Source organism: Hemitrygon akajei, chromosome 11, assembly GCF_048418815.1.
Source record: "Hemitrygon akajei chromosome 11, sHemAka1.3, whole genome shotgun sequence".
Taxonomy (NCBI): Eukaryota; Metazoa; Chordata; class Chondrichthyes; order Myliobatiformes; family Dasyatidae; genus Hemitrygon; species Hemitrygon akajei.
In genome coordinates this window covers 15,276,526-15,290,234 of record NC_133134.1, presented here as the reverse complement: position 1 = coordinate 15,290,234, position 13,709 = coordinate 15,276,526, and the positions used below count along the sequence as shown (strand labels likewise).

The following is a 13,709-nucleotide window of genomic DNA, read 5'->3' as shown; positions in this document are numbered from 1 at the left end:
AATCATTTTTCATTGTTCTGTCATTATTTGCAGTCTTTTAATTTTGAGTCTCATTGCACTATGCTGTCATCTCTACCTTGTTGATCATCCTACATTTTGTTATGGTGTGGACCACTTGTAGTACAGGAATTCTTTAGCATACTGGGTCAATAAGCATACCGTAAATATTAATGTTACCCTCTCTTGCATCTTCCCTCACCTTCTTGCCTGCCTTTACATAGTGTGCCTGCATGAAGCAGTATGAAACCTCCTTTAAGGTCTGGTGGCCATCCCTGAGGAAACCAGAGACATGATAATAGTCATGGATCTTTGGAATCTCCAAAGGGAATTTTGTATTTTTTTATTTACTATTTTTTGAGGCTCACTGTAAAGACCAGCATTTTTGCATATCTCTAATTTGAGGTGCCGATTATGCATATTGCGGGCACCAAAACACAGGAACAGAAAATGCTGCAGAAGGTTGTAGACTCGGTCAACTCCATCATGGACACTAACCACCCCGCCATCAAGGACATCTTCAAAAGAGGTGGCAGCCATCATTAAGAACCCTCCCATTTTGGCTCATGCCTTCTTCTCAATGCTACCACCAGGGATGAGGTACGGGAGACTAAAGACACACAATCGCATTTTAGGAACAGTTTTTTCTTCTCCCCAACAGATTTATGAACAGTTCATAAACCCATGAACATACCTCACTATGTTGATCTCATTTTGCAGTAGATTTCTTATTGAAACTTATAGAAATGTTTTATGTATTGTATTGTACTACTACCACCAAACAATAAATTTCATGACATATGTCAGCGATAATAAACCTGATTCTGATTTTGATTATGCTTGAGTAGATCTTGGAGAACATCCAAGTCCTAATGACTGCAGATACTTCAGCAAACATCTGAGAAAAGGTTTTCAAGAGTCAGACTTACAACAATGATAAAGAAACAGCGATGCATTTGAAAGTCAATATATATGTAATTTGGCAAGAACCTGCAGGTAGTGGTGCTCCCATGCATCTGTTTCTCATGTTCTGCTTCATGAGAGAGGTTTGAAAGTTGGGAGGTGTTATTAGACTCTTCTATACAGGTAACTGCAGTGTATTTTGTAGATGGTTCATACTGCAGCCAAGGTGTACCTATAGTGAAGAATATGAATGCTTAAGACAGTAGGTGTGATGTTTTATTTAAGCACTTTGTAGCACTGTTTTGAATGTTTTTTTTGGCCAATATCCCTGTCTGCTTGTGTGGCAAAACAATTCAGCATTTGTACTAAGGGCATCTAACGGAGTGGTACAGAGCCAACAACCTGTCTCTGAATGTGAACAAAACAAAAGAGATGGTTGTTGACTTCAGGAGGGCACAGAGCGACCACTCCCCACTGAACATCGATGGCTCCTTGGTAGAGATCGTTAAGAGCACCAAATATTAATGTTACCCTCTCTTGCATCTTCCCTCACCTGGCGGAGAATCTCACCTGGTCCCTCAACACCAGCTCCATAGCCAAGAAAGCCCAGCAGCGTCTCTACTTTCTGCGAAGGCTGAGGAAAGTCCATCTCCCACCCCCCATCCTCATCACATTCTACAGGGGTTGTATTGAGAGCATCCTGAGCAGCTGCATCACTGCCTGGTTCGGAAATTGCACCATCTCGGATCGCAAGACCCTGCAGCGGATAGTGAGGGCAGCTGAGAAGATCATTGGGGTCTCTCTTCCCGCCATTATAGATTTTAACACTACACGCTGCATCCACAAAGCAAACAGCATTATGAAGGACCCCACGCACCCCTCATACAAACTCTTCTCCCTCCTGCCCTCTGGGAAAAGGCATTGAAGCATTCAGGCTCTCACGACCAGACTATGTAACAGTTTCTTCCCCCAAGCCATCAGACTCCTCAATACCCAGAGCCTGGACTGACACCTTACTGCCCTATTGTCTTGTTTATTATTTATTGTAATGCCTGCACTGTTTTGTGCACTTTATGCAGTCCTGGGTAGGTCTGTAGTCTAGTGTAGTTTTTTTCTGTGTTGTTTTTTACGTAGTTCAGTCTAGTTTTTCTACTGTGTCATGTAACACCATGGTCCTGAAAAATGTTGTCTCATTTTTACTATGTACTGCACATAGCAGTTATGGTCGAAATGACAATAAAAGTGACTTGACTTGATTGACTTGATCAGTGGGTTAGTGCACTGTACCATATAGCCTACATCATAATAAGGGACTACTTTATGTTGTAGTAACACGTCGTTGCATGTGCTATTAGACACGTATGGATCTGTATATATGTGTGCTCAGAGTTTGGTTTCTACCTGTAAAGAACCATGAAACTTAGCTCCCGTCTCCAGAGTTTTTATTAATAGCATGGTTGTGTAGCCAGGCCACATACACAACATGCACCAAACTCAATCTCTAGGCAAGTTGAAGGGAGCAGTACACTGTTTTAATTGATCTTTGTTAAATTATTCTTGTTTTGAAAATACACTTTTCCCTTAAAAAATGTATATTTTCAAAATATTTTACCATCTCTTTAAAATTGAGGTTTAAAACAGATAAATGAGATGCAGCTTCACTCTAACTAGCTCCATTCTATCAAATAACTATGACCTGCTCACGTACTGTATGATGGCATAGGCTTGGAATTCAGGAACAAGATCTTTCCAAGTCAAGAATAACAATCCTGGCACAATGATATGGGACTTCCATTTTGAAATTTAAAAAAATAAAGTATGTTTGTTTTTAAATCCTTTTATTTATTTATTTGTTGTTTGTTTGTTTATTTATTTACTCGTTGGGATACAGGGCGAAATAGGCCCTTTGAGCTATACTAGACAGCAACCCCAGCCTAATCATAGGACAATTTACAATGACCAATTAGTCTACCAGCAGGTACATCTTTGGACTTGGGTAGGAAACCCAGGCAGCCGGAGGAAATCCACATTCTCACGGGGAGAATATACAAACTCCTTACAGGCAGCGGTGGGAATTGAACCCCGGTCACTGGTACTATAAAACATTGTGCTAACCACTACACTGCTGTTCCCCAGAAGAATAACTCAGCTATTTATTAGCACTTTTGAGAACAGTCTTGCCTGAGTCCAAATACTTCATCACCAGACTTCACCAACAAGCACCGAGACCTACCTTGGCGGGCAGTGAGATGGGCCCTTCCAGTCAGATCCCTCCTTTATGCCCGTAACAGCATCTCCACACCCCACTGCCCACAGGAGGACTGCAATGGGGATGAATTGGTAACCCCAGCTCTTTGTATACTCTGGGTGGAGAAGGTGTGGAGGAAGATGAACGGGCTTGTGTCACGTTTCATCCGCAGCAGCTGTGTAACGGAGGACTTTGTGAATTATGGGCTGTTCCCAGGGAATGCGCACGGAGACAGACATCAGGTGCCGCTGGCAGATCATCAGCTTGGTGAAAGACGCACTTTGGTCGGCCCGAAACTTAATGACCTACCAGCACATCGAGATGTCCGTAACAGAATGCTGCCGACTGGCGCATCCTCGGCTGCAGGAGTACGTGCTGAGAGATGCACTCAAACTCGGTGCAGCTGCTGTAAGGGTTCATTGGGGAAGGACCATGATTCAGGGCTTTTCTCCTGCTGGAGAGCGAGGGGCTGGCTGGAGGTGGGGGGAGGACAGTTACGGTTACATTGCCTTAATACGAAACCCCAGAGTGTCATGTGAGTGGCAGAAGTATTTTACACTGTATGGAAAGTATTGACAATGCCTGTAAAGAATGTAGAGTTATTGAACAGTTTATTCTTGTAAATAATTTTATTTTGCTAAAATAAACTTGTTCCTTAAAGACTAATTTTCTGCAAGCGCTTTGCTTTTGCTCTTTGTTCTGGGTGGTAATTTCTTTTTCTTAAATGTTCCTTTCCTAGATTTTATCCAAGTATCCAATAACGACCTTCTGTTCTACACCAACTGTGTATCGCATGCTTGTACAGAGTGATGTCAGCAAGTACTATACTTTCAAATATTTTTGCTTATTATCTATTTCTGCAAAATGTCGTTAATTTTTTTAACCAATTACTACATTGTTACCAATAGTTTTGTAATTTTTTGTAATTATTTTTTATTGAAGTTTATCATCAAACAAACATTTCCATAAGATGTATTTCAGATACTGTACATATATATCATATAATCATATTTGTCACAAATCTCCACATAATAGTTATCTGAGGTATACACTTATAGAAAGGAGAGGAGAGAAAGAACGATCAAAATAAGAAAACTATGTACAAAGTAGGGAGTGATCTTTTTTTTCACAACATATTCACTGACTTGTGAGAAAAAAATCAGGCCTACGAGGTGTTATGTAGTTAAACCATTTTCCCTGTATGAATCAAATTGTTCCAATTTATGATTAACAGATGCTGTTATCCTCTCCATTTTGTAAATGTCCATTGTAATTTCCATCCATACATCTAGTTTTGTATGTTTTTAAGATGAAGGTTCACCAAAGACTGTGGATCAGAATTGGTATACAAGTAAATGATAGGCATAAAGCTAATGTTATAAGAAATACTTTTAGCACATTCTTCAGAAAGCAATCAAAATATCCACAGATGCTGACATCAAAAATGGAAACTGAAGATGCTGGAAATACTCAGCTTGTTACGCAGCACCTACAGAGAGGGGAAAAAGTTAACGTTTCAGGTTGAAAATCATTGGTCTGAAATGGGCACATTTAGGAAACAGAAATGTTTTAAGTTGCAGAGAAGGTGAAAGGATGGAGGGAATAAAGGAATATCTGAGCGAAGATGGATCATCGACATTATTATGTGCTGTGTCATATGACATGGGTGATCATGGTCTATGACCATGATTGTCCTGGGGAAATTTTTTCTACAGAAGTGGTTTGCCATTGCCTTCTTCTGGGCAGTGTCTTTACAAGACGGGTGACCCCGGCCATTATCAATACTCTTCAGAGATTGTCTGCCTGGCATCAGTGGTCGCATCACCAGGACTTGTGAAATGCACCAGCTACTCATACAACCATCCACCACCCACTCTCATGGGTTCACGTGACCCTGATCGGGGGGGGGGGGGGGTGTGGGGGGAGGTCTAAGCAGGTGCTACACCTTGCCCAAGGGTGACTTGCAGGCTAGCGGAGGGAAGGAATGCCTTACATCTCCTTTGGTAGAGACATATCTCCACCCCACCATACTAAAGGATGGACCAGAAGAGGGCACAGAAGGCTTTTTGCTGTTCCTTTTTCACACCTTGGGTGGCATTTTTGCCATTTCCTTAGCATCTGTCTGCTTTTTTAACAAGGCCAAGTTGCTAGCTCTATGCTCAACCCAGCACAAATGGAAAGCATTCAAGGGGCAAGCCAGATTCAAATCTTGGGCCATTCATCTCGAAGTTCACTGTTGATGCCATTTCTCCATCAGTCGGCTATGGAAGGCTTTTTAAAGGCTGCATATTTCTCTGAAGGAGGTGGAAATGGAAGAAGAAGAGGAGAGAGAGAAATAAAAAAGCAAAGCATGTGATACAGAAACTTTATCCAGAAATATTAATTCCATTTTTGTTCCCTCCATAAATGTTAAATGTTTGTAGTTTTTTTTATTTCTAATACATTCTGAGGCCATACAAATTAATTCAGTTAAGCATGTGGGAAAGGATTCACAAAGAGTACAGTGTTTCTAAAATAAAGCAAAAACTTTATTTATTTTTATATATTGAAATACAGTGTGGAATAGCCCTTTCTGGCCCTTTAAGCCACACTACACAGCAACTCTCTATTTAATACTAGCCTAATCATGAGACAATTTACAATAGCTGATTAACCTACCAATTAGTACGTCTTTGGACTGTGGGAGGAAACCTGAAACCCAAAGGAAACCCACATAATCACAGGGAGAATGTACAAATTTATTACAGGCAGCGATGGGATCTCCTTTAGGTCATTTGGCAATCTAAATGTCTGTCATATGAATAGGTATTCCTGACAATTAAATGTTATTTACTATGAACTTTGATGCTCATATTTTTATGAAAATTGTAACTGGTATTTTGAAAGAGTGTTCAGTGATACAGCTCGAAAACAGGCCCTTTGGTCCAAATCATCCTACTAACCAAGTTGTCTGTGTCTGGCCCATATCCTTGTAAACCTTTCCAATTCATCCACCTGTCCAAATGCCTTTTAAATGTCATAGTTGTACCCACCGTTTGCAGCTCATTCCATATACCAGCCTCCTTCTGTGTGGAAAAAGTTGCCCTTCATGTCCTTTCTAAATTTTTCCCCTTTCACCTTAAGCCTATGCCCAGTAGTTTAGTCTCCTGTACCTTGGGAGAAGTGATGTGACCATTCACCTTATCTATATCCTTTTTGATTTTATACATCTCCATCAACCTCCTGCAGTCCTGGGAAAAGTCCCAGCCTATCCAGCCTCCCCATAGAACTCAAGACCTTGTAACATCCTTGTGAATCTTTTCCGCGCCATCTCCAGCTTTATTACATATGTCTGGGCAGTCGGAACTGCACACAATATAAGTGTTGGTCTCACCATAAACTTGTACAGTTGCAACATGACATCCTAGTTCCTGCACAAAACAAAAACTGAGCTGGTGGAAGAATTCAGTATGTCAGGTAGCATCTGTGCAAGGAAATGGACAGTCAACTTTTCAGATTGAGATCCTTCATCTTTCCAGCATCTGTATCTCCTGCACTCAATGACCAATGAAGGCTAGTATGCCAAACTTCTTCTTCACCACCATGTCTACCTGCATCTCCGCTTTGAGAGAACTATATACCTGTACCACTAGGTCTCTCTGTTCGACATCACTCTGCAGGAACCTACAATTTACTGTGTAAGTCCTGCCCTGATTTAACTTACAAAAGTGCAACACCTCACACTTGTCCATGTTAAATTCAATCCACCATTCTTTACCCACTTCCCCAGTTGATCTAGATGCTTTTGTATTCTTAGATAACCATCCTTGCTCTCCATGATATCACAAATTTTGTTGTAATCTGCTAACTTACTAACCATCCAACTACAGTCTCATCCAAATTGTTAATGTAAATAACAAACAACCTTGAACCCAGCACTGATTCTCTGCAGCACATCACTAGTCACTGGCCTCTAATCTGAAAAACAACTTTCCACTACCAACCTCTAACTCCCCCCACCAAGCCATTTGTCTCCAGTTGGCAAGCTTACCCTGGATCCCATATGATCTAACCTTCTGGACCAGCCTACCACGAGGGGCCTTTCCCAAAACCTTGCTGAAGTCCATGTAGACAACATCCACTGCCCTGCCCTCATCAATACTCCTCATCAACTCTTCAGAAAATGTAATAAAATCTGTGCGACATGACTCCCCATGCACAAGGCCATGCTGGGTATTCCTAATCAGTCACCTTGCCAAATGCAGGAAATCCTGAGTCTCGTACTCCTCTCCAGTGACTTTCTCAACACTAATGTTAGGCTCACCAGCCTGTTGTTCCCTGGTTTATACTTGCAGCCTTTCTTACATAAAGGCACATTTGCCACCCTCCGGTCTTCCAGTATCTTACATGTGGCTAAAGGTGACGCAAATATCTCTTCCAGGACCTCTGCAGTTTCTTGCCTAGCTTCCCAAAATGTCCTACAATACACTTAGTCAGACCTTATGGACTTATCTGCCTTAATATCCTCTTTTGTATCGTGGATATGTTCCAAGACATCACTATTCATTTCCCTTACTTCCATAGCTCCATTGCTTTCCCCACAGTAAATATAGATGAAAAATATTAAATTAAGACCAAGCTCCTATAGCTGCACACATTGTTGATCACAGTGAAACTTAATTTTAAATATAAATGTCATCTGCTCTCCTAGGAACCTAAACGCTCATAATGTACTAAAATCAATGAAGTTATTTCAATGCATGTTATATTCAGATCTTAATCTAGCAGCCCATAAAACGAAAATTTAAAGCTCTGCATCATTTGGTCTGTTTTTTCAAAATGTAATAACATATTCAAAGAACTGTTCGAGTGCTGGTGAGTACTTGAGCTCTGAGGTAATGGAGAAATGAAATGAGAAGAGTCCAATCTCACCTATTCTCCGAGATCAGCCTGAACTTGCCTGGGTAGGTTAAAGCTAGTCAACCCTCATAACAGAAGTGCAATCTAGAATTCTTCATAAAATTTATTAAAATCAGGTAAAGCATTATTAAAGTTATAACAAAATATTAATACAAAAGAATTATGTGAAATGAACTACTGCAAAAATAAAAAATGGAGCTTCCATGCTCTAACAGTTTTGCAGAGTTTTAATTCTTTACTGCAACTGTAATTTTAGTTTAAGATTTTTCTTTAACTCTGATTCCGAATTCAATTTATCTTTGTGAAATTTGGAGGAGATAGTTTCCATTTAAACAGGCGATCAGCCCCATCTGCACTTCCCTTGCATGGTGTGAAATTTCACCCCACAAACTCTTTTTTCATTGTAATACTTAAGTTACCCTTTAGCAACTGATCGACACAATCGTTGGTTTCAAACAATCTGCTAAACATGTCCATGAACTATGGAAATAAATTGTCAATGTTTCAGGCCAGGACTCTGCATCTCTCCTCTTCTTTTCCAGTCCTGATAAAAGATCTCAGCTTGGAAAGTCAACTGTTTATTCATTTTCATAGCTGCTGCCTGACCTATTGTGTTCCACCAGCATTTTGTGTGTGTTGCTCTGGATTCCCAGCATCTGCAGAATCTCTTGTGATTATGTCCATGAACTGTTTAATTCAAATAGACTTTGTCATTTTGCATAGGTAAGTTGTCTTGAGGAAGAATGAGTTTGTCAGCACCTTGAAAAGATCTTATTCTAATAAAAACTCATCAGTTGAAGTTCTGTGGACAGTCATGTCAATGCAAACAGATGAGTAATTTGAATTTGAATCCCTGTTTTGTGTAACAAATATTTGTAACAAATATTTGTTTGTGCCTGTGTAAGAATGACTCCTTTTGCTGCTTCTCCAATTCCCAATCAGTTTTTAAAATCCTGTGGTTCCTCATGGCAGACTGGGATAGAAACTTTGAGCAGTTTTCAGTCTTTCTTTGTTAACCAAACAATAAATGCATTGTTCAATGCAGATTATACCTACTTTAATATTGTTCAATGCAGATTATACCTACTTTAACATTCATACCGTCTGTCAAGAAAAAAATGGATTTATTCGGTTTGCTTTGCATGGCATAATCAAAACTAAACTAAAGAGGCAATGGACCCTTCATCAAGGCTGGAAAGGGAGGGGAAGGAAGCCAGAATACTGCCACGATGGGGCCGCTCTGTCTGGGTAGTCTCCAACCTTTCTGCATGAACACTGATTTCAATAACTTCCAGTAATTTCTCCCCACTCCCCCTTCTCTCTTTTTCTATTCCCCATTCTGGCTCCTCTCTTACCCCTTTCTCTTCTCCTCACCTGCCCATCACCTCCCTCTGGTGCCCCTCCTCCCTCCCTTTAAGCTGGTAAGGAAGGCGGGCTCTGTCGTGGGCAAAGTACTGGAGAGTTTAACATCGGTAGCTGAGCGAAGGGCGCTGAGTAGGCTACGGTCAATTATGGAAAACTCTGAACATCCTCTACATAGCACCATCCAGAGACAGAGAAGCAGTTTCAGCGACAGGTTACTATCGATGCAATGCTCCTCAGACAGGATGAAGAGGTCAATACTCCCCAATGCCATTAGGCTTTACAATTCAACCGCCAGGACTTAAGAACTTTTTAAAAGCTATTATTAATGCTTTTTGAGATAGTGATTTAGATGCATATCATATTTTTTACTGAGTTAAGTATTGTATGTAATTAGTTTTGCTACAACAAGTGTATGGGACATTGGAAAAGAAAAGTTGAATTTCCCCATGGGGATGAATAAAGTATCTATCTATCTATCTATCTATCTATCTATCTATCTATCTATCTATCTATCTATCTATCTATCTGTCTTTCTTTCTTCCATGGTCCACTCTCTTTTCCTATCAAATTCACTTTCCTTCAGCCCTATATCTTTCCCTATTCTGTCTTTGTCTCCCTTGCTTTCCAGTGCTGTTGGTCTGTTCATTTTCCTCCGTAGATGCTGCCTGACCTGCTGAGGTCCTCCAGTATTGTGTTACTCTAGATTTCCTGCATTTGTAGAATCTCTTGTGTTTAAGGAATTAGACTGATGTTAAAAAACTGCACCATTTGGCCTGACATTTCTTTTTAAATTTAGGTACAAGTTCAAGAATCTCCAGCACTGTGTGAGTGCAGGTGAACCTATTAATCCTGAGGCAATGACTATCTGGAAAGAGCAGACTGGCTTGGACATCTATGAAGGATATGGTCAGACAGAAACTGTAAGTGCGTACTTAACTTGAACTCTTTCAGATAAGGAATCCAGTCAGCTTTGGAATGAAGGGTCAAGCTTTGCAACCTGGGATGGTTGTTTTAGTCTTTGCAAACAGCATGTAACGTCTGTAAATATAACTTCTCACTTTTTAAGTAACAACCATGGTTTTCAAGCCTCCTTCCTGCATCCCTCCTACTTTAAAGAAATATGAGAAGCTGATGATTTAATTGACATTAAAGTTGAAATCATAAGTCCATATGCCTTTGCTGTTTTCCCCCATTTTATGACAAAACAAGCACCCTCAAATACAGTATACAATACTGTGCAAAAGCTTTAGGCATTGCCAGATTTTTTATATGGTTTCAGATGGTGTGGCCTCCACAGAGCCCTATTCTCACCATCATCGAGGCTGTCTGAGATTACCTGGAGAGACAGAAGCAAGCGAGACAGCCAAAGTCAGCAGAAGAGCTGTAGCAAGTTCTCCAAGATGCTTGGAACAGCCTACCAGCTGATTTTCTTATAAAACTGCGCGTCAGTGTATCTACGAGAATTGATGCATTTTTTAAGACAGAGAGTGGTCACACCAAATATTGATTTGATTTAGTTTTTTTACTGTTTACTGTTCTTTATACTATTTTGTTTGATATTTAGAAACTTTTCAATTCATTATTTTGAAAGCATCTTCGTTTTACAGAATTTTTTTACATGTGCCTAAGACTTTTTCACAGTAATGTATCTAGATTCCCTACAATTTCAAATCCACCAATATTACCGCAGCCTGTTCCTCCAATAAAAACACTCATCTTTTTTATCCTTTCCATCTGATGCTGTTATCGAATCCTTCTCCATATTTAACAAAATTTCATATTGGATTTTCTCTGATTGAACTTTGCGTCCTGCTGCAGCACTGAAATAGAGTAAATAGTAAACACTATGAGCAGAAATCACAATATGTTCTCCTTTATCCACTTGGACCTTTCTGCAGCCTTTAGAATAGTTAACTCCACAATCTTTTTGCAATACTCTTCCATCTCAGTAGGATTACCCATACTTATAACTATCCAGTTAACTCAAATCACTTTTTTCCCTCACACCATATGATGATCAGCATTCTTTGCAAAATGTATGCTTCAATACATCCTGTTCCACACCTGAGTCTTTATAAGGCATTGGTCAGACCAGACTTGAAATATTATAAGCAGTTTTGGGCCCCTTAGCTAAGAAAAGCTGTGCTGGCATTGGAGAGGGTCCAGAGGAGATTCACAAAAATGATTCTGGAAATGTGAGGGCTAATGTCTGAGGAGCATTTGATGGCTCTGGGCCTGTACTCACTAGAGTTTAGAAGAATGAGGGGTATCTCATTGAAACCTCTTGAATATTGAAAGGCCAAGATAGATGTGAAGAGTTATTTTCCTATAGTAGGGTAATCTAGGACCAGAGAGCACAGCCTCAGAATAGAATGACATCCATTTAGAACACAGATAAGGAGGAATTTCTTTAGCCAGGTGAATCTGTGGAATTAATTGCTACAGATGGAGGCCAATCTTGTATATATATATTGGTTGATTAAGCATTCTTGTTCATTTAAATTCATTACAGGTTATATGTATAAATATCTGAATTGCATATGTCATCACACTACCACGTGGTATGTACGCACCTCGCTTAAAGTAAAACATAAAGTCAGAACTACATTTCGCACTCCTTTGTCTTCCTTTGCATTAGTTTAATGTTTTGAAGTCACAAAACATAACATTGTCAATGAGGTATTTTTAAAAATGAAACCGAGGTGCCTGCTGACCTGTTGAAGCACAGCAAGATGTTCAAACTTTAAAAAAGTAAATAAAAAACAGAGCCCAGCACATGCAGAGACTATCGAGTTTTTTAAAAAAGGCAGTAACTGGAAAAATTCATGAGTTCATAAAGAGTGAGCTCTGGGTGGTAATAATCATTTTTTAAAAAAGCAGAAATTGCTGGTTACTTTGGAAAGATTGACAAGTTTGATTACACAACAGGTAACTTGATCCTATATACTGAGCTAATTCAACAATAGTTTGAAGCAAATGAAATAGCCAATGAGAAGCAAGTACCAATTTTGCTGAGTGCATTGGGTTTAAAGGCAAACAGTTTGCTACGAAGTTTGACTGCTCCAAACAAACAATCAGAAATGAGCTTTGCTGATACTGTGAAAGTAATTCAGGAACATTTAAAACCAAACTTGATTGTAGAACACTTTAGGTTTCATAAGTGGAATCAAAAAGAAGAGGAGTCGATTTCAGTGTATGTGGCTGAATTGAAGAGATTGTCTGAGCAATATCAGTTTAGCTTAATGATGTACTGAGAGATCATTTACTTTGTGGAATCTTATAAGAAAGCATTCAGAAACAGCTGCTAGCTGTAACACCGCTCACATTTAAAAGAGCAGTTGAAATCACTGTTTCAATGGAAACCATAGACAGTGATGCAATTGAGTTGCAGTCAGTAGTGAAAGTGAGCATGAACAACATTGTGATGTCTAAACAGAAACCAGCCTGACCAAACAAACTGTCTTACTGTTGTGGCAGGAGCTCATGTACACCAGATCAATGTATATTTAAGAGAAGAGAAAAAGCTAAAAATCAAGTTGCAGCTTCAAAAAGAGAACTAATCAGCATGCTTTTGATGAAAAAATCTGATAATGATGAGAGTGACTCAGGACTGGGTAGCCTTGACATTTACAATGCAAAAACTATTGACAACGAATGTGGGTTACAGCCAGAAATGAACAGCAAATTAATTAAAATGGAATTGGACACTGACTCAGCTGTTTTGATCATGCCACAAAATGAGTTTAAACAGTATTTCGAAGATACTCATCTGGAGCCTGCAGATAACCAGCTAATAACTTATACTGGAGAAAAGATAACTCCTGTGGAAATGACAATCGTGACAGTAAAATACAACAAACAAGCCACATTGGGCTTGTATGTGGTAAAAACAGGAGGGCCAGTATTGTGAGGTTGTGACTGGCTGAGACAACTACACCTTGATTGGAGATCTATCCATCAGTTTCATGCCATGTTCCCTGCAGGAGTCAACTGAAACAGAATTAAGGAAGGTACTTGATAATGCCACAACTGTCTCCATGCTGTACACCATATATGTCAAACTCAAGGCCCGCGGGCCAAATCCGGCCCGCGGTGGAATTAACTTTGGCCCGCAAGATAATATCTAATTACTATTAAAGCTGGCCCCAGTAATCGAAGCGCCTATGGTGTATGATATGGCTAATGCTGAGTTTATTCAGGTACCAGGTTTTCAGGGTTTTTAGTGTTTATTCGGCAGTCTTGCTCGGCAGTCTTCTTCATAAGAAACGGAATTTGTAAAGTGAAACACTTTGTAGTT

General features: G+C 39.8%; 1 protein-coding gene across 2 annotated transcripts in view; it reads left to right on the top strand.

Annotated features, from left to right (window-relative positions):
• The window catches only part of acsm3 (acyl-CoA synthetase medium chain family member 3), a 69,738-nt gene that overhangs the window by 41,187 nt on the left and 14,842 nt on the right, over positions 1-13,709 (top strand). The window contains exons 7-8 of one of the 2 annotated variants that reach the window (XM_073060258.1): positions 3,888-3,967; positions 10,209-10,332. In XM_073060258.1, the coding sequence (XP_072916359.1) occupies positions 3,888-3,967; positions 10,209-10,332 (204 nt within the window). The remainder of the gene's footprint in view (positions 1-3,887; positions 3,968-10,208; positions 10,333-13,709) is intronic. The other variant, XM_073060259.1, reaches the window with a different exon arrangement.